The 21,392-nt window shown below is 40.3% G+C and overlaps 3 protein-coding genes across 3 annotated transcripts; all 3 read left to right on the top strand. All coding sequences in view use genetic code 11, as the record gives it.

Annotated features, from left to right (window-relative positions):
• Positions 1–2,832: 2,832 nt before the first annotated feature.
• On the top strand, positions 2,833–8,853 carry EGR_06944 (Alpha-1A adrenergic receptor; the record flags this gene model as incomplete). Its single annotated transcript, XM_024496193.1, has 3 exons — positions 2,833–4,366; positions 7,777–7,893; positions 8,810–8,853. 3 exons carry the CDS (start codon positions 2,833–2,835, stop codon positions 8,851–8,853), a joined length of 1,695 nt encoding a protein of 564 aa, XP_024349396.1.
• Positions 8,854–14,413: 5,560 nt separating this feature from the next.
• On the top strand, positions 14,414–14,917 carry EGR_06945 (hypothetical protein; the record flags this gene model as incomplete). Its single annotated transcript, XM_024496194.1, has 2 exons — positions 14,414–14,569; positions 14,783–14,917. The coding sequence occupies 2 exons, from the start codon at positions 14,414–14,416 to the stop codon at positions 14,915–14,917; spliced, it is 291 nt and encodes a 96-aa protein (XP_024349397.1).
• Positions 14,918–17,238: 2,321 nt separating this feature from the next.
• Positions 17,239–17,673, top strand: EGR_06946 (hypothetical protein; the record flags this gene model as incomplete). Its single annotated transcript, XM_024496195.1, has 2 exons — positions 17,239–17,313; positions 17,380–17,673. The coding sequence occupies 2 exons, from the start codon at positions 17,239–17,241 to the stop codon at positions 17,671–17,673; spliced, it is 369 nt and encodes a 122-aa protein (XP_024349398.1).
• Between the last annotated feature and the right edge of the window lie 3,719 nt (positions 17,674–21,392).

Here is a 21,392-nt window from a genome sequence, read left to right on the forward strand (position 1 = left end):
GGCGGCTGAGGGAAGGAAAGAAACACGAATGGCATTCCATGAAGCTATCCTATATTCTGTGTTTAATCGAATCTTGGCTCTTTTGGTTACCGGTTTGGTAGCGGTTATGTCCACAAACAGCTCATCAAAACCTCCGTTCACCTTATCCACATTGCCAGGAAATGTCTGTAAGAATGACATTGTTTCACGCAGATTACTCACAAAAATAAGTCAACAATAAGGCATTTTGGTCATATAAACAAGAAATTTGGGAGTAAACCATTTTTTAAAAAAGTCTAGCCTAATTATAAATAAGTCCGAGCTGTTTGCTTCAAGGGGATGCTGATTCAATTGCTGAAGCATAAATAAGTAGTATATGTCTAGCCAACTGCATTCAAACACATTGGAAAAGTTAACAGAATCTCTGTAAGCCTACTGGTCTTACAGGTATACGCCGCTTTCGTAATCCACTGGGATGGAAGTTATCTTGGTTTTTTTGGGGTGCATACACCTGCTTACACGGCTGTGCCGAACTCTGGATCACCACCTGCATAAAATTCTCCTTTTCGGCATTTCGCTGCCGATTTTTTCGAAACTGAATAAATCATAAGAGACTTCACTCACTGCAAGCACACCAAGCACACTAGACTGGTGATAAAAATAGAGCGAAGTCACATAATCCGGCCGGATTAAGTTTTTGCCTATTGTTAGGAACAGACTTAGTTCCTCGGACCGACGGTAGGAGTAATAATTGGGGATTTTCAAATGTTTGGTGATTACACAATTGAGGTAACCTCGTGGATGTGATTTGAACTAAGGGTGTTTCTTGAACCAAGTATAACTCCTTGACAAAGCGGGAAAAGCCAAATTCTCATCAAATTCGGGACAGGTGCGGGAACACAACGCACCAGCCAAAAGAATTGGGTAAAATTACTTAAATTTAGATCCTGTTTAGAAAGCCCCTCTAATTTTGAGACTATTTGGAATTACTAGAGATAAATGAATTAAAAATAATTTTGGGGAGTAAGTGGAGGACCAAGTAGGCTCAGAGTTTTCGCCTCATAGGCACAAGCTATCACGACTTTAGAGCTGCGGTTGTCAGTTGAGTGTGTGTGCTTCTCAAGCCGAGGTCAACTCTGTCAGAGAGCTACAGGCGTCAGTTTTGAGTCGGATTACTTGATTAACTTTCAGAGAAGCTTTGATAGCGGAATGCTTTAAAATGCTATTTTAATGATGAATCACTCAGTGACAGGTGCATCACTTACAAATTCCCTTGGTCTCCTTTGATCTGGTAAAATAACTAGATATTAGCATGGCAACAATGCAAAATGCAAGTGGAAGGAGTCATGGGGAAACGCAAAATCCCCAATGGCAGGTATAGTTAGCTGTGGGATTAATGCAACCCACTTTTTCCCCCATGTCTTCCCCAAGTTGGCCGGGGCGATTACCACCTTGTCCTAGCATCAGACAATCATATGAAAAGTGGAGGACACGTTTAGGCGATTAAGGCGAGATAACAATAAAAAGGGCAAAAGCTGGATTTATCTTGACAGTTGGAGAAAATTTTCACGATTTTGTGCAAAAAGGATACTTACAAACTCGTCCTTCTTTGGAGGAGAGTAATGCGTTGTTCAGTGGCAATCTGTCTTTAACTACCTCTGGCTTGTATATACGCTTTCTATAAATAAGGCTTAGATATTCGAGTTTTTTTCTCACCCACTACTCCTAATTTTGAGTATTCCTGGAAAAATTAATGACGATATCAAGTTTAGGAACGAGACCAGCGTTTTCTACAAGACTTCCACCAAGATCCACTTTCGGGGTCACTATTCTCCTTTTTAACCTTTGCACTCCCTTCATATCAACTTTTTTTTATTATTTAATTAGGAATAGATTTTAGAAAAACTATTGTTTGTTATATTTTGGGTTTTAAACCTATACGCTAATTTCAAAAATTCCCTTCCAAGTGTCTCAGATATACATTTAATCACTTCAAAACGGCCCCTATTTAAAAAAATGTCGGCAATATTAAGGATTTTTCTCGTTTTGAAGTTTTTTAAAGGAAGCATGTTTTCTTATTTCCACAGATTAATCTACAAAGTAAATAAATTTTACTCATGAGGTGTATGTTACTGATATTGTAAAACAGTAGGTTGTCAAAATAATCTTATTCATGGGAAGAAAATTATCCCCTTGTATAGCTTACCCATAGGTAGCCAGGTTAACAGTTTATTCAAAGTGTACTTTCTTGTAAAATAAATAAATTAAGCATCTAGATAGACTTTTTTAAAATATAATCATTTGCACAGGAAATGGTGCCACTCAACCGACTATACAAAGAAAGCCTTGTTCGTTTGAGAAGATAAACAAATAAAAAAGTTTTTTTAGTGATCACACGTTAAAAATTTGCTAAAATGAATAAAAACGCCATACTCCATGCAACAATGCACTCCTTTTTTTTGCTGGAAATGTTCGCGTTTAAAGGTAACAATCTTTATGGAGATTAAATGGAAAACAAGCATGCCTAACTGCGTAGGTTGAAGCGCTCACGAGTCAGACTTGTTTTTTGTTGTCAAAAAACTTTAAAACTAATTAAATAAATACAAAATAAAAACTCAAGCGTAGGGTTCTGATAAGGTCGCCTCTGATTGGATGGTTGGGTGCGCTCTATCTGATTCGCTCTGCTGCCCTGTGTAATTGTTTGATGGGCAATTCCCGTCGTTTAGTGGTTACCCTACGCCCACTTACGCACACACGCACACGCAGTCGCACACACACATCCACACACACACACACACACAAAGCTACACAGACTAATGATTTAGGGCATACTTTTGCCTATCCATGTGAGGCATGAGTACAAACGGTACAGAAGTGAGCCTCTCCAACGATCTACCCCGACTCCTGAAATGCTCCGTTGGCGTGGTCGTCACCTTTGGCATTATTTTTGCAAATCTAATCATCATTATTGCTCTGCTACACTCTAGGAAGTACCTCTCCAGACAAACCCGAATTTTCCTCCTTAATGTCGCTCTAGTCGACTTTCTCACCGGGCTTTGTATTGTACCCCCGCTCACCGTGGTGGAGATATCCAACAATGCCAACTCCTACGCCAAGTTCTTTTACCTCTATTGGCTCACAGTTGGAGGATTATTGGTTAATGCTCGTGTTCTTGCACTCGTAGTTGTGGCGTTGGACAGGTATCTTGCCATCTGCCATCCCATACGCTATCCAGATCTACTTGCTTTCTCACGAGCTCGATTAAGTCTAATGCTGTCGTGGGGCCTGGCTTTTGCTATGGCTCTGCCTCAGCTAGTCGTCTTCTCAACCGAACTTGTCCAACAACCACAAAATACAACGGAGATAACACACCAGCCTCATGATTGGACCTACACTACCTCTCCTGTGCTCCGTGGAATACTTGTATTCATGTTTTTCCTCCGCTTTGTTTTCCCTCTTACGTTAATGCTTGTGATAAGCATTCTGGCCTTTCGAGTCGCCATTGAATCCAATGAAGGATTTCGAAATGGCGTCTTGAAAGTCAAGGAGCCGGATGTTCAAAGTAATAATGAGGAAAAGCCACCCAAAAGCTCTAATCACCCACACCGGCGCCACGGCTTAGCGCCTAATAAGATTACTTTAATGCGGATTCACCGAGGAAATTATATGGCGGAGGGTACAAAGGATTTATTTGCCCAGCTTCCAGGTACACACAGGTCGTTGAGTCGACGTACTGCCCTCCTACCCAACGTAAGTCTTGGTGGATCTCATTCCTCAGGGCACCCCTTTGATCCCAGTCGGTCATTATCACGGACTACCAGTGCACCTACTCACTCAAAAGTTCAGGAGACGTCCAGAGAAAATACCTCTGGTACGAGTACTGCGCGTAAAGCAGCCAACTCGGATGTATCCTTAAATCCTGACAGTGAAAGGACAGGAGAAAGTGAGAACACTAGCACGGAGTCCCAATCCAATCAGAGAGTCGCGTGGTGGCGATCAACACGATCACACACTCCCAGTTTTGGATTTAAATTTCCCCATAAAAAGTTAAAAGGCCTCGGTTCAATGATTCCCCTTACAACGCTCCTCGTTGCGCTCCTCATTTTCAGCCTTCCATACCAAATTCTACGGGTGTTAAAGGCCCTGTGGTTTCCACTGGACCTGCCAAACGAAGTGTTTGCACACCTCTTTTGGCTGGCCTGTACCAATGCCCTCATTAATCCTGTGATATTGACATTCTGGTCCTCGGCATGTCGAGCTAAGGTCCTTCACCTCATCTCCTGTGGTCGATTCCGTCACAATCAGGCGGCTATCAAGAGGCTGATAATTGCCAGCTTTGGAACTGCCAATCTGCCTTATGGACGGCAAGTGCATCCACAGATGCTAAGTGATTAAGTCAGTGAGTGCAATGGGCCTGCCCAATTTACAGAAGATGATTTATTTCTCCTGTTATTGCACTTTTCTACATGCCATTTAAATTAATTGATGTAATGTTTGAGTTCCTCTGTCATTCTAGTTGACGACGAATTGGGTGAGAGGGGTGAAGGAAGCCACACCTAGCTTCCACTTTTATTTGTAAAAGTCCTCCTTATTCATGATTCCCTTGGGACAAAGAAAATTTCTCCATCTCAATCCATACCTCTTGTTACATCGCCCCATCAGAGAGTGTTTTTGGCATTTCTTTAATTTTGTTATCGTTTTTTTTTCTCTCTTTGTGTGTTTGTATGTGTCTAGACAAGATTGGCGTTTTAAGATTTTTTTTTATACACCTTGAGGCTGTCTTTTTGCGTTCGAGCCCCAATCGTCTTCGTGTAACCTCAAATGACATTCAGGGAGGGCGCTTTTGGGAAGAAAAAAAAGTAACACCACACTATCACCTATGCCATTTTATTTTAGAGGTTAAGTAAGTACACAACAAGCTTTTAACATGACGGTAAATATTTCTGAATTCTAAGGTCAGGCTCATATTCTCTTTTAACCATCGGTTTTCGTGTCATAAGTGTCGAGGCGGAGGAGGGGAGGGGATGCATATGCCTGCCCACTTAAAACGTCCGGAGGAATTTCAAAGCCTCTAACATGGTGGCGGATACGTCGTAATACCCATTGTAAAACAGAGTGTCAAAGTTTATTTTTTTTTCCTCGTCAAGAATGTTGCCACTTGTTTGTCACTTTGTTTTTACTATAACTGGGGGAGGAGGACGAGGAAAAACTAAAGTTGGTTGCATTGGCCAGCACGGAAAGACATATCAAGCAATTTAAAAGGCTTTTATTCTTGTCCAGTTGCAGTCCATGGCGCTTTTTGTTGTTCAAATTCACCTTTTATATTTCTTCTTTACCTTAGAGAATTATTATTTTATTAGGCTACTAGATTTTGGAGGAGGCAAATGAAGGAATGCCGCATGAAATCCAATTTAAGAGCCATTAAATGTGTCTCTAAAATTCCAAAATACTAACCAGGTCTTTTGAGATGACTCTTCTGAAGAAATTCCACCCATCTGTCGATTAGGTAGATCTTGTGTATGCGTGTGACCTTTTGACCTCTATGTGGGCAGTTAGACAGAGTCGGAGTTCAATCCTCTACTCTTACATCAGGATGTGAGGCTTCTTTCAGCCTTGTTTTCATTCTATAGTGAAATTTTTCTGCCTATTCACATCTTATTTTACTATGGGATTCTCAGAAAGGCAATTTTGATTTTATCTACCTTTTTTCTTTTTCTTGCTATCCTCGTATTTGTGACATGACCTTTACGAGTAGAAAATTTAAAATCCTACCTTTAGGTGAGATTTATGAAGTGAGGAAAGATTTTTTTAATCCGTGACTTACCTCGCAAGATCAGACTGCCCATCATCACTTGCGTAGCCTGAAGCATGCATTACCGCTTCAGCGGGAGTTTAAATGTCAACCCACCTGTCAGAGTTTACACTCCGTTTATCCACTCTTTTATAAAATATGGGAAAAAAAAAGATTTCATGAACTAATAACTAGGCCGCACCTAACAGGCAATCGACATGTCAAAGGAATTGGATGGAAATGGCAAATTAGGTATTGGTATTGTAACTATTGTACCAATATGACAGACATTTCGTGATACAAGTGCCCCAGTGGACACGCCAGGAGCAGTCTGAAACGGATTTAGCGAAATGCTCGACAGGTTGGGGCAAAAAAACCAAAACTGACACGCAAATTAACTGCTTGTTACTTTACTTGATTGACTGACAGCTCCTAACTGTCCATCGTGTACGGAGTGTTGCCTACTGAGCATTGTGCGGTTCATTCTTCCACTTAGTGACAATTAGTCTTGGATCTGTTTTTCTTTAATTTGTTTTTTTTTTGCATGATCTTCCACCCCTAGAGGCAACATAGCGTGACCGTCTGATTTGACAGCAAAACGCTTTTGTTTTGTTGAAATAGGGATCATATCCCCAACACCACTTTTGACAAGCCACACAGTTGTTTTGAGTGGATGTCCCCTTGCCAGTCTACGGTGACTACTGGTTTTACCAATTAATTCATAACGATTAAGTTCTTGTAGGTCCTCTTTTGTGGACACTCCGCTGACGAGCCTTTGTTATAAAAATGTGTTAAGAAATGGGGTAGTAATTGACTAAACAAATATTTTTTGATCGCAAAAAACTTTTAACCCTTGTCTGACAGCCTGGAAATCGCTACCACACTCAGCCGGAGGGTGAAATAAATTTCGGGGTCCCAGAATTAGTTTAGAGGAGTAAACGAATACCTCTTCCTCCCTTTAACCATTCCTTAACACCCCCCCGTTTGCCCCCTTCCTCCCCCCGAAAATCGCATTCCATGTGAGTCTGGGCAGAGGAGGTACCGAGATGATGACCAAAGCCTAGTGATCAGTCTTGAAGGAAAATAATTTGCTTTGTGCTCTTACACCAACATCAAATTTCATCCGTCCTTGGTGAATAGCTTCAACTCTTCCATACCCATGCACTTTTCAAACGGGTCCTTTATGCTTTTTCCTTTTTTCTCCTTTCATTTACGAGGCATACAAAATATTCGGTAGCTAGCAATGATCCGTCACTTGGATTTCCAAATTCACCTTGAATATTTTGCAATGGGAAAGAGTTTTTAGTTTACAAATTCACATTTTTCTCTTGGAAATCACTACCACAGTGCATTTAAACAAAGCTTTTCTCATATTTCAATGTATGAAGGGAATAGGTGTGGAAAGGATTGCTTAATTCTTTTTTTTAGAAAAATTAAAGCATAAAGGAAAAATTTGTGCACGTTTTTTGTCAGTCGTGGCTTAATAGATCCTCCCTTTTCCGTCTTTCCCCACATCCCTATCGAAATCACATCTGTTTATGGGTGAACAAATTAGAATGTAGGAAAAAATTGCAAATCTTTTCTTTTGTTTGCCTTTAAAACTTTCATCCTCTTAATTTATCGCAAATTTGTAGACTTAAAGTGAAATGCAGCATTTTAATTGGTAAATTGTGTAGGAGGGATTTGTGATTGGAGCGAAAGGGGAAAAAAGGGGTATACCTTGGTGCGAGAATCCCTTATTTATCACAGAAATCTAAATGACCTTCTGTTCAGAAAAGGTCCTCTTAATCGAAAGGTTCCTCTCATAAAAGTTGCACTTCCAAGATGAGGCAGAGCTTGGAGGTAAAGGTTGAGGCGCGATCATGTCAAAGATATGTCATCCAAATTGGAGGAATTAGGAATTTGCAGCTTTTTTAGCATTTTTGGGCGAAAATACTCGCTAAATAATCTTTCATCCAGAAAAAATGGGGATTAAAATTATTGCTTATTTATTTATTTTATTCCAGAAATGACAACCAAAGTCAAATTTAATGGACCAATTGAGCATCTTCTCGGAGCATTCGTGATCATTCAATCACCTTTCTGTGTGTTGCACGACTACTACGGAGCTACGGAGGTCAATTGTATACCGGTTTTGTTTTCATAATTTAAGAAAATATATGTATACACACAAGTAAGCTGTGGTAGTTGGAATTTGAGCGCATTTGTAGGTAGCTTTATCCTCCTGCTTATCTAAAATCACAATCCTACTAGTTTTGTCACCGACCTGTAGACATGCGCCTCCAGATACTATCCTAAATGGTCCGCCTGGAAATTGGGTGGAGTAGGCGGCGAACCTGTTGTCCGGAACATACTTATCGTTGGTAGTAAAAGGGATAAAAAGAATGGAAAGTTAGTAGGCTGTCGAACTAAACAGCAGAGAGCGAGAAGCCCATGTAAACAAGCACAAAGTCCACATAATTGTCCTTCTACTACTCTGTGTCCCTTCCGTTGGCGGGTTCTCGACAGTTCGCCTCGATGTCAACCAAAAAAACTTCACTAGGGAGGAACGAAAGACATCTGGTCTCAGCCTAGGCATTGCAACTACCAGCCTACGAGGGATGATAAGTTACGTCTTCTCCATGACGTAGCCTTGTTGGACTTCATTTAGAAAAGAGTCAGTAAGTGAGGGAGATAAGTTTTATTTGCGGGGAGAATAGACGAGAGGGATAAGTAACGCAGGTCAGGCAACTCTGCTACGTAAAATATGCCCTTAAGGAATCTGCGCATTGGGGAAAGTTTGAATCGAATTAATCATTTATAGGAGTGACCTCAGAGGGTACACATTCACCCGGCCAGGTGACCGTTTATATGCGGATTATCCATATGATGAAAAACTTTGGCAGCTTTTTTATATAATTTTTTTCACCTCAGACCACAAGTAATTTGCTACTGGAGGTCCGCAGAATTTATTGTGAGGGGTTTTTTACGTCCTTCACTACGTAGTTTTTAGCTGGCATTATCGTGACTTAATGCAATTCTAAATCTTTTTAGTAACAGGGAAACAGAAAAGTTTGGAAAATTTTTCAGAGCTTGTAAACTGACCACAAGGATGGGCAATTGTTCCTATGCATGGATGGTTAAGTATCCTTTATCGTCTCCTTTACTGCTTTCTGCTTATTTTGATCCGACTCCTGAGATCCGTCTACTCGGTACAACTTGGAAGTGGATAAGGGAACTTCTTCGTCCACTTCAAAAGGTGATGAGACTTGAACTAGTATACTAATGTAAAGAAAATGCTATTCTTGCAAAAAACCAGCACAAATTTATGTCTTAAATTACCACAGAGTTAACCCATGACCTCATCATTCACAATTTCCTTACATTTCTCCCAGTGACGGTTACCAACTTTATTTGGTATTACGCCGGCACTTTTGAAAGAGGCAGTTAGAAAAATAAAACTGATTGACCAAAAATCCATTTTTGGCCTCTAGAGGCAAAAGTTCTAACAGAAGTGGAATTCGCCACGGCCCTCTGCATCGTTGCTGGTGAGGCCTACAGGGACATGAAAAGCAGTCAATGAAATGGAATTCTTCACTTTATACATAATCAAGGGTACCCTCAACTTATTTTCCGCATTTTTGCATACCAATTTGTTTTTTTTTTTGGGGGTGGGGGTAACAAGTCACCCATCGATGGAGAATTCGTGGGGATGCGATAATTACCACTGTAAAGTGGATTTCTTTCAACGTGATGCGATTACAAACTGAAATGCTTCATGGACAATAAACGGCACCCTACCTTTTAAAAAATTCACCAATTGTCATCGAAGAGTACGTTCTTTTACCTCATTTTTTAAGAAAATAGTATAACATTTGTCCTGGAGACGCACTCTGATTGGCCCATGTGGGCGATTTTCGTTACCTTTAACTTCGTCAGCCAAGACAAAAAAGAGCCCGTAAGTAAATCATTTTAAAAAAGTAACAAAGTAAATTCGCCACTGTTTGCCTGCAACAATGCCTGTCAATTATTTTTGCATGGATCCGAGTCATGTGCCTACTTTGGCATTGAAAAAGGCCATCGCCTCCACTATCAATACAGCAACACTTTTCATTCAGTGGTTTCTTTAAGAGAAAAAATTGCTCAAAGACTCACTCTTTCTCTCGTTCAATCTTTCTTTCGTAAATGTTAGATGCAAGGCTGGGTGAAACATTATTTGCCCATCTCAAATTTCCTCCCGTTTGATGGTGCGGTGACTGAACAAGTCAACACGTTTTATTAGGTGATGGAACATTTCCGAATGTGCCTGTCGATAAGTCAGCAGTCGGTGTTGTTTTGGCCAAAATGTCCGAATTAGAATGCCGAGACGGTGAAAAAGTTATACTCTCTGAGGTAGGCTTCACTGCTAAGCCTTTGCTGCCTCTTAAAAAGCAGAGGCTAAAATTAAAATTGTCTGCTTTCATTTCTCAATAAAATGCAATTCTATGTTTTATAATTATAAGAAAATACAATACTGGCAAGACAAACGTGGCATCTTTTGGAAGGTATCCAACAGTAAAGCTGATTAAGCGCCTAAAGAGGAAATTGGGAGTTGGATGTGTCCATCCAACTGATTTTAAGCGTGTGCTAGAAGAAATAAGATTCACTTCAAATACAAAGGAGGAAGCGGTAGTAAAGGGAAAATTTTTTCTGCCCCAATGAGATCAATTACTAATGTCTGCTTGTGCTTGCAAACACCGATATGACCAAGAAAGGTGAGTTTTTACGATCTTACCAAAGAAAAAAGTACTTGTACGGGGAAAAGAGGCAAAAGACTTAGGTTATTGAGCTTTGAGAGACAACGAACTCCTTGAACCGAGATACCAGACGCTGGACGGCATAGTAACCGCAACTTCTCCCGCAAATAATTAGGGCCGAGATAGTATCATTCAAGTCAGACGAAGACTTCGGGTTTTTCATGCTTATTATAAGAAATTCCTTCTTTTTTTCGCCTTATTAATTTTATGTTGCGAAACGACAATCGCTGGAGTGTTTGTGTATGGAAGAGCATTCGTTAATGAACGAAGATTCGTACAAAAGAAGGCATGAAACCTTGGGATATCTAGCGGGGTTGTAGACTTAGTTTACAGTACAGTACGGCGGTGGAGCTCTCAGTCGCCCAGAAATATGGCAAAGGAATGAATGTTTAATTATTTTTAAAGACCCTCGCATGAACGACCTTATACGCAGAGGTTTCCAGCAAACAACCAGGTAGCTATTCCTCTAACATTCCCCTACGCTTGCCACATGGCATTGTTGTGACAATTATGAATACAACGTTTGGAATTCTAGAAAGCTTGCATACACTAACTTCTAAGACATGGATAAGGTTCTAGGACATTATAGCCGTAATTACAAATCTTTCCATGTCAAATCTACTTCTTACATGTTAATTTGAATCTCATTTAAGTTTTTTAAACTGAAGTATGTCTCACCCTTCAAAAACCACTATTAGAATTGCACAATCTTCGTGTCAAACAAGTGTACCAACAATTCACAATAGCAATATGCATGTAAGGCTCCCCAATGAACATTGATTAACTGCTGAAATACCTCTTACTTTTCTTGTCCATAAAGGGAAAAAGTTTAATTGAAATCAGAAAAATTGTTGTATCAGGGTCTAGCTTACCTCTCCCCTTAACTCACAACTACCTTGATTTGAACGTGTCAAAATGAACAATGGATGCAAGTAATGAGCGAGAGGAGGTAAAGATGAAAACAGCAGATAAAGGCACACTTAATGGTTGACTGCGATTTTGTAGACCACATTATCCCAGCATCAAAGTCGACTTTCAAAAGTAATTATATTGACAAATGAGGTTAATTATTTAGGCTTCGACTTGTTTTAAACAAAACTTTGATAAAATTAAGTCAGGAATAAATGTCATCGTTGCCATTTGGTTTGGTTGTATTTAAAAAATTAGTGGCTCCACCGTGATTCCATATTTCACTTTCTGTTGCGGGTAGAGTTAAATTTGGTTCCCAATAAATCCCGTCAAATAGTTTCTTTCTCATTAGTTGTCTTTTCAGCTAGTAAATGAAATACTTTACCTCTGCATTATTTGTTATTTAACAAGGTGGCAACGCGTTTCTACTTCATAAATTTGGACGAATCAATATGTGGCTGGTTGGCGGTGGTGGTCGTGTTGCATTTGCAGAATGTCCTGCCTGTTCCCATTAGCAGGTGCTTCCCTTATACAACTTGCCAGTTTTCCTTTCCACTTCATCACTTTGCTGGTGTGACGACTTACCTCCAAAAGATTTTTTACCCCATGGGACCCTTTACCTGTTGATTCGATGAAATAATAAAAGTATACCACACATTAAAAACTTCGTGCTATGGTAACAAGGACCCTACGCCTTTTAACCATCCATCTGGGCATTTTTTGTCCTCAACCCGAACTCCTTTTGATGGCTCACCAAATTAGCCCGCTGTGGTGTTTCCTCTCCAAACCACCATGTCAATGATACAAGAATTTGCTTAAAGGTAACGCCAAATTTCGCAACACATTGTACCAATCTTAAATCTACTTTGGTTGTTGAATATTTGCATAAAATTTAAACATTTGTATGGAGCACGAATGGCCAGTTTGATTGGTGCCCATGCATATTTACTTGTGTTCGCAAAACATATTTTTTAACAAGTCTTTAAACTGCAAATTTTCTGGCGAGAAAATTATATCAGTGTATTAAAAGGGTAAAAAATTTGAGGTACTACTTATGCCATATTTGGGCATATTTGAGGTGCAAAATAGGCGTCACCATTGCTTTATTTGAAAAGGAAAAATCTGTCTTGTCTTACGAAAAGTGGTCTTCAGTAATTCTACTTTTTATAAAACCTTTAAAATGTAAGCTTTGAAATGTAGAAGCAAGGATAAGGAATAATCTTTTCTGCGTGATTTTGTGTCCTTAACCATGGCTTTTTTGAGACCTACAACCTCGCGATTGAAGGAAGTTGATATTATGGAACGAAGCAACTACGTCCGATTGTTTAGATAGCTCGCTTTACTGACTCTTGTAAAACAAATATGATTTCCATATACATACATTTTTAAGGGTAAGTGGGTCAAGTACACCAGTGCATTATATGCTCCCTTTTGATTTCCTCTCCTTTCCATCACATCTTCACATCTCGGCTGTAAAGATACAGAAGTTTGTTGTCGCCTGTTAGTATACTACTTAAATAAGGTGCACCAACACAATGCATCTGGTGTTGGAAGACATAAAAGTGCGTAGGTCAGAATTATTCTCTCTCTTTGCTAAAAATTTAAGAATTATGGGCTTCACGCTTACGTCTTGGAACCCAAGCGGCTAATCAAAAAGGGTTTGAGCCACATACATTAATAAATAGAAGCCGTCAAATAGAACACGATATAAAAATGTACCATGCATATTAACTTATACACCAGTAACCCTACTGACTGAGTTGTGATACAAGATGCCTTTTGTCCTTTTATACCATGACTTTCGTTAAGCAAAAGTGCTTGTCAGGATTACCCTTAAATCACCGACACAACCCCAAACCCACACCTCTAAGGAACGCTCTGCAAAAAAGTACGACTGCTGATTCACTAAACGTCAAGCATCAATTCCAGCTAAGATCTTTCTACTCGATACAACTTAAAAAATCGGAAGTCATATTTGCCGAGCATCGGCCAAGTCGAATTACCTCCCTATAAAGCAGAGCTGACACTTGTGAAATGAATGAAATTTAATTTAAACCTTTTTAACAGAATGAGAGAACGTTTTCTTTTCTAAGTAGCGAGTCAGCAGAATCTATAAATCCACTGTAAAGAGCCACCTTAGCAATTCATTATAGAGTTGTAAACACCCGCGCATAAACAGTAATTTATTATAGACTGATGGCACATGCTACTTATGTGAGATATGAGTAGGCCTACTGACTACTGAAGGATAATGTTAAAATGAGTTGGAATAAATGCGAAGTAGGCAATTTGGCCGCTTTTATAGAGTTCAACTTAACTGGACTTGTGAAACGCCTTCCATATTTTTCCACAGGTGGGTGGTTTTTACATGCCAACGATTATTTGTGTAAGCACAGATACTATAGAGATTCGTGAATGACTTTGAAACTTGATCGGTGGATATCTGCACTCTAAGGCGTAACCACGTAATTTTTAGGCAGTCAAAGGGTAAGGGCTCAGTAAAACCGCTAACTATAAAACATTCCAAGCCTTTCGAGGAAAGGAACCTGTAGAAAAGCCTAGAACTCGGAAACGGACACGATGAACGAAAAAGTTTCCCCCTTCGGAAAGGTGGGGGAAATGATTAAGACTAGACAAGCCTTTTCCCCAAAAGTTAGATGATTAAAGTTTATAGTTGACACCCCTAAATTTTGTACACTTTCTAGATTAACTTTTGTAAATCAGTTTACCTGGATCGAAATGAGCCTAGATTGTTCCGCCGGATCCTATTGGCTGGAAATTTGGTTCCAAAACTTCTGGCATCTGCCAAAAATAAACACACAAATTTGCATAATTAATGAGGCAGGAAGTGGGCGGGGAATTCGTTTACTACTCCATAAGAATGGGTTATTCGTGTCGTGTTCTGTGGGATACACAAACGCATTTGTGGAAAAAAAGCAATAATGTAGTGTCAAAAATAATGTCCACTTCCTTTAGAACAACGCCTCGACCATCTACTGTTGGTAGTACCACGAGTACATTACAGCCATTTGGGTGGGTGGAATGGCTAAAGCTTCACCTGTTCGGTGTCAGGAGGAAGCACCCCAAAGGTCCAAGTCTCAGCGCCGATGGCTGGGTAAGCAAATTTTTTTCTCATCCATACTGACAAATTGTTCTCTCCTTAAATTTTCCTTTTTGTTTTTAAATCAAATTTTGGAAATAAGGAGATAAATGTAGTGGTAGAAGACGAGGCGGGACGTGAACAAAACTTGTTGGATTTTCCCAGTTCCACTAATTGATATATATTGAGTGTTCTAAAAAACCCCTTTAAAAGAGTCATAAATGTCAGTGTTTAAGCTCAACTGATTTTGTCACCCGCAGAGAATGTGGGCAGTCATTCGGGTTCTCCTTATCAATCTGCACTAGGTCCTCAGTAGCTATTCAAAGTCATGCTTCAACTCCCTTTCGTAACCATGCAATTTAGGCAGCTAATCTAAAATCCTATTGGAGAATTTAAACTTCTTTTTACGGCTCATAAATCCTACAGGTAATGACCCCAACATAGAAGGTGAAGCTGGAGAAATGCGGCTTAAGTAATACAAATACGGATGAATATTTATGGCATCTTAGGCGTCCTGCAAGGCTTTGATGAGGCTGCCCGAGGCTAAATGGCGGCTGAGGTCGGGTTACCCGAACCTGTCCCAATTGGCGCATTGGACCTAATTAAAGGTGAACTGAAAAATAAGTGGGCGAATAGGGAATTGGCACCTATTTCACTTTTACTAAAATCAAACTAACAGATGGAGGCAACCCAGTCGAAGTGTGATGGACAATTCGTCCTCTAACTCAGGAGAGAGGAAGCAGTTCCCACTCCTCAGGAAGCAATCTAAGTGTCTATTTTGAATTTACATCTCTGCGAGTGTCTAAACCCACAGGCCAGACCTAAATGTGGTAGCTTAATTAAACAGAGGAGAGGAACAATAATGCCCTTCCGTTATCCTGCATCTTCAATTTCAAACATGTGCCGTTAATTAAAACAAATCTGCAGGATAATTGTCCAATCAGGTACAAGAACAAATCGTGTGTGTGTGTGTGTTGTGCGCACTTGAAGCTACCTTGTCGGTTATTTCCGCACTTCTCATTTCACCTTGAAAATAAATAGATGTCCATAATAGCCGTCCGATCCATCTCGGAGGGTGTGACGGGCCATACCACCTGTGAGAAAAGCACTTCAATCTGTCAATCCACAGCAGTCCTGGAAGGCTGTCAGTGCAAGCAGGATGCATTGGCGCCACAACGGTAAACGAACCTCAGTCAGTTAGGCGCTTGATTAAAACAAATATCGCAGCAACACAAAACTCGCTTCTAGTTACCCTTCCGTTCCGGCCATCAGAACAATGCTTAGGAATATTACTTTCTATTCCATTAATAGTAGCTCATATTCTGGATTTAATAGGGAGGTTTTTAATTATTGCGCCGTCCTTACAAGGGGTCCATTTAAACAAAGTTAAGCGAGCTGCGCGAATGATTTAGAGATTGGATAAGCATGGACAAATCCCTAATGATTAGGTCATTGGTCCCAAAAACATATCGAGAAAGGAAAGTGTGTCCGCCGCCTAGTCTGTTTTTAGGCAACAAAATAGTGCTCATTTCCTGGAGAAGCGGTTTAAATTCAATTGCGTAGCATTGGCCTCCAAAAGTCCACCTTTCTGTTAGGAGTAGTCACCGCTTCAGCCATCCACATAAGGCACCTCCCTTGCCTCATTTTTATTTGTAATATCCTATTTTTCAGTCAAAATCAGCCTCTCTTACCACCTCCTGCTTCGTAGTTGCCGCCACCCATCTGTGCAGTCGCAAGTTGCATGTGTTGGCAAAATCGCCTTGATGAAGGTTGATCTACAGCCCACTACGCAACCAATTTAATCCTTTTAGAATGCAGGTTGAAAAATCGCGTCTCGAAATTTGTGCATGATTATTAACTCGCCTCGGAGGGAAAAAAAGAATCAGAATTTAGCGAATCTAAGGCCCAAGTGAACAGTTGCTTCCAGCAGACTGAATTCGTGAATGATTTGCATTGGATGATGTGGAATGTAGCGCCTGATGAAGCGCTTTTTGATATTGTGATAAAGGAGATGCTTTTGATTCGGCTTCAACATTTCGGCATGTGATCTAACGAAGATGGAGAAGGCTAATCCCCTTATGGCTTTTTGAGGTACTGGAGAGACAAATCCGGTAGCTCGAAATTCGTTTTCCTCCTAGTACTATCCAAGGACTGCGAAAAATTCTTGTCCCCTACTTTGCGTCGGCGATGATTTAAGTTCTTTGAGTCACTTTCTAATCTAAGTTAGTTTAATTTTACTTAATAATTTTGACACTTTAAGTGACTACTAGCACAGAAATTGCTTTGAAATAATTTTGTACCTCTTAAACAAGATAGAGCGACTCAATATAGCATCCCGCCGAGTCACCCCTAAAGGGTGTCCGGGTGGCCTTGAGGCCGAGATTGTACAAGAATTGGCGGGAATTAAAGAGTCTGCGCAATTAAAAGAAAACATTTAAATAAACGGCAATTCATGAAAATGCACCCAATTGGGTGGATATCTCAAACCCTAATTAGTAAAAGATCTGGGAAAAATCTATTTAACAATAAATACGCTTATTTTAGGGCCGCCTTTCTCAACAGCTTGTCAATCAGTCAGTGAGCCAACTAGCCAAAATGCAAGACCTGTTGTGATGGACTATGTGGGAGAAGTAAGGAACAAGAAATAGGCAGTCTTTGAAGGCCATTATTTTCCTTATCTGTTAATGCATGTGGGTGGTACCCATTTGCTTGGCATCTCAACTTCCCCGAATTGTCAAGTTGATGCAGTTCGAGATGAAGTGAGCCTTAATAGAAGTCTGCAACTAATTAATCTCAACCCCATGGAGAAATAAATGCTCTTTTAGAATTATTCATCTGGAGATTCACTGTGTTTAACTGCTGGACCTTCAATTGGGGAAACACCTTGTCAGGAAGCATCTGCAGCTTCAGGACTGAAAGCCAAGCTCTGCTCAAGAGGCAGAAAGTGCTCGAAATGTATACAGCAGGTCAATTCAGCGCCCACTTTAATGCTGTGGAGATGGGGTGAAAAGAAGAGGAGAGTTTTAGAGGGGAGAAAGGTGGCATGTATCCTTTTGTCTGCTTCACCCATCCGTCTGTCTGCCCACTTGTCTGTCTGTCTACCACTATGTGCCCATTGAATCTATCCTTTACAAGTTATGCAAGGAAACAAAGGCGCCTACTTCACAAATGCCTAGAAGTTACAAAGGGCTCATTGTAACAAGATAGCCGAAATGGCAAAAACATTTTGGTCGTGTGATAGTTCACATAAATTTATTCATTTTAGGCTGTTTTGGTGCCACCCAGCAAAAAGATACTTATTTCAACAAAATATTTCTCTTACACAAGCGCTTTGGTCGGTACAGCTCATTATTTCACCATCGTAGTATCAGACCGTTTTTATTCGTGTCATTTCAGTCAACAGCCTATCAGGTTTTCCAGACATTTCTCAACAACCATGTGTTCATACTTTCACGTTTTTAGAGAAGGCTTGAAAGCTATGATTAGGTGCGCTACGCAAAACCTTTTTTACAACTGTTGTGGCGAATCAGTGAAGACATTTTAGTTTTTTTTGCTCATTCCTGATTAATGAGTAAATCAGGTGGTTCTTAGGAGGAAGGGAGGGAGGGAGGGAGGGAGGTTTTGACGCCACTTCGTCTGTAAATTCGCTTCTAGAGCTTCTACTTCCCTCTCACAACTCATTTGTCCCTAAAACAAAACGAAATTGCCTCGTTCAAGACAGCAGCATTGCATGTCAAATCCATCCACTGTTGCTCCATGGCATGAGTCGATTTGCATGGACTCGTATTCTCAATCAACAATACTCTTGCACTATTTAAAGGCACTTTTTGTTATCTTTGTTTCTTAGGAGGGCTTTCAGCTTTCTGCTTGTGCGACAAACTGTTTTGCTAGTAGGCAAGAAAGGAGGATGATTCAAAACACAAGGAATCACTAAAGAGTCCACCAAACAAACTAGTCCGGAAATAGCTAATTTTAAGGTGGGAGAGTGTTCACTGGTGACAAGGTATGATTACATCTCGAAATAAAGAAAACTGGATGTCAGCACTGTGTTAATTTGAAGTACAATGAGTGGTTTCAAGTTCCTTAAATTTCTATCTTTTCAAGTGACCTTGAAGAAATAAAATGCATCTTAATAGGACACTAACCAATCAGAGAAGAGCAAGGGGTAGAGACTCTTTTGATTTTTGTAGCGAATTAAAATTCATAACGGAGGAAATATTGCAACAAGAGCCTTCTCAGGAGTTGTGGCATCCCTAAAACCTGCAAATGTGGTTGCCTAGGCACCGTGAGCAGGACCAATTCCCGATACAATAAGGCCCATTAAAAGGCCACCCTCACCAGTGTCATAGAGGCTGCCCAGGCAGGGCTGACTGTTTTCCCCCATCAATCAACTAACCGAAGGCGTCTGACAAGCGGTGGCAAAACCTATGGCCGTGGTGATACCTTCAGAGACTCTGTCGAACCGCGTAGCGGTAGCATTGACACAAGGCAGGGGCAATCGATTGCGCAAATGTCACTACCAGCACTTGACAAGCTGTCAAACAATGAAAGAAATTTCAGTAGTACAAGTAAAACAAAAAAGGCTGTTTTCATTCCTCTATTTATCCTTAACCAGTCCTGAAGATGTCTTGAATTCTACTGGCCAAATGACGATCCATTAAAGCACTACTTTAAAGCGACATTTTATTTTGTCCCCTACTTTAATAAAAAACCCAATTATTTAAGTAAACAATATTTTATTATTGGAAAGAGCTGCACGAAATACTTTGACACATGGATAAAATCTGAAATTCTTTTTTAAAAGTACTAATGAAGTCGCTATTGCCGCATGAGGAGAGAAGACAATTGCGCCAGTGTGTTCCCAGGTTAAACGCGTAAACAATGGAACTGTCATTGTCAAACAATCTTCTGCCCAATTAACAGTTAAAAATCACCACTTCGTCTCCAAAAGGCTATGCCTCCTCCGTGTTTGTGTGTGTGGCAGAGTGCAAATGGAATGGTTCAAGATGAGGTTCTTGCTAAAGGCCAAACAACCAAAACTGCAGTTCGTCTTCTTCACCTCCAAACAACATAATGAGGGAAGGAAAAACTGCATGACCTCAGGACTCACCTCATACCTCGGCAGTAGTAGGAAAAGGAGGGAGGGCGTGTAGCCTCACCTCATACTGCCTTAGATCATATTTGCCTGAGTGATGGCTATCACCTTACCTTGGCAGTGGGCGATCATACACGAAAGGGGATTGACACATTAGAGATAAGAATGAGGTGAAAAAGGCCAAGTTTCCTAGGGTTTTAATGGCAAAACTTTTTATTGCTAGGATAGATTTGATTAAGCTTTTGCCCGAATCAGGAAAGAACTATTTATCATAATGGTGATTTTCTCAACAAAAGTTTTTGTGGTTGCCAACAATTCGTCTTTGAAGCAATAACACATGAACTTGCAAGAATGCTACGCAAGTGTTCGATTTTGTTAAAAACCCTTGAGAAAGGTCTTCTTCCATAAACAGTACACCTCTCAACTATCCCGAGTCAACCACCTATACCTCATGATTGGCAGTTCGGGCTGACGATTTGCGATTTCCTGCGGTGGGCTTCCACTAGTAGCACAACTTCAGTATTCCAAGGAAGATGGTAGATTAAGAAGGGGACATTAAGGGGAATCAATCAGCAGTTGAACTTCGAAAATTAGGATTGTACATTGAAGCTTCGGAAGCTTCAGGTATTGCATTCGGTGAAGTTACTTTACCCTTCTTAGCATTTCATTGTTGTATCGTGTTTAACAAGTGGCTAGTGTGTACAAAAGAGTAGACTTTATTCCAAAACAAGTGGGAACATTGAATGCAAAGTGTGGAATTTGTCTATTGTGGGGAGCTCCCATAACCTATTCACTGTCACCATCGCATAAATTTGATGCCTCCACCTGCGTCACGAATGTGTGACATATGTTACTTGCCAGTTTGTATATCACCGCCGAATAAAGCCGTGTGAATTCCTAGATAACAAAGGGAAAACAAGCATAAAAAGCCTTTTTAAAAGTATCGTATTTGTTAATTAGACACGAATCTACCAAATCGAGCTCTGCTGCCACGTGATAACCTCAAACAACAACTTGACGAGAGGTTGCTGAAGCTTTGTTATCAAATTCAGTCAAATCTGAGGGGCAGACAAGCTCAAATCTCGCCTAGTAATCTACGAGGGTGACTTGAAAAGGAGAGGGAAAAGTAGTAGGGAGCACAATAATGCATACCATACTGATTAACAATAAATGAGTTCTGAAAATAATTTGTATCACAAAATAGAACATAAAAGACAAGTAAGCACTTAGTCCGTTGTGTTTGATTTGGCCTTGGTGGCTCTTTTAATGGAGGCGCCAAATTAAAGTAGAGCACGACACGCAATAACCACTTATGAGCCTTTAACATTCGAAATTGGTATGCACGCAATCTACTGAAGACCTACCTGTACTCTTACCTCTTCTACGCCTAATTACAGGGTGCATTTTAACAGTGACATTTAAAGTACATAGAATTTTAAGTCATGAAAAGGTTAGAGTATCAATGAAACACACACTTTTAATGAGGAAAACATCCGATGCTCTTCGTTCAGATCGGTTGACCTTGGATCAGGAATGTTGTAACACAGCAACTTTTGTTTCCGTGGTGGACCCAACTATGCAAACCAGTCAAACTCATGACATTCGGGTTGTCATCTTAGTGTATCATCTTATCAACCATTTAGGCTCGCAGGACATCTAACCTGAGTAAACGACAATCCTGAATTCAATGGCTGAATACCAAAATTTCCTCGAGGGAGAACATCTAATAAATATGGAGAGACT

The sequence above is a fragment of the Echinococcus granulosus genome, assembly GCF_000524195.1.
Source record: "Echinococcus granulosus chromosome Unknown EG_S00066, whole genome shotgun sequence".
In the NCBI taxonomy this organism is placed as follows: Eukaryota; Metazoa; Platyhelminthes; class Cestoda; order Cyclophyllidea; family Taeniidae; genus Echinococcus; species Echinococcus granulosus.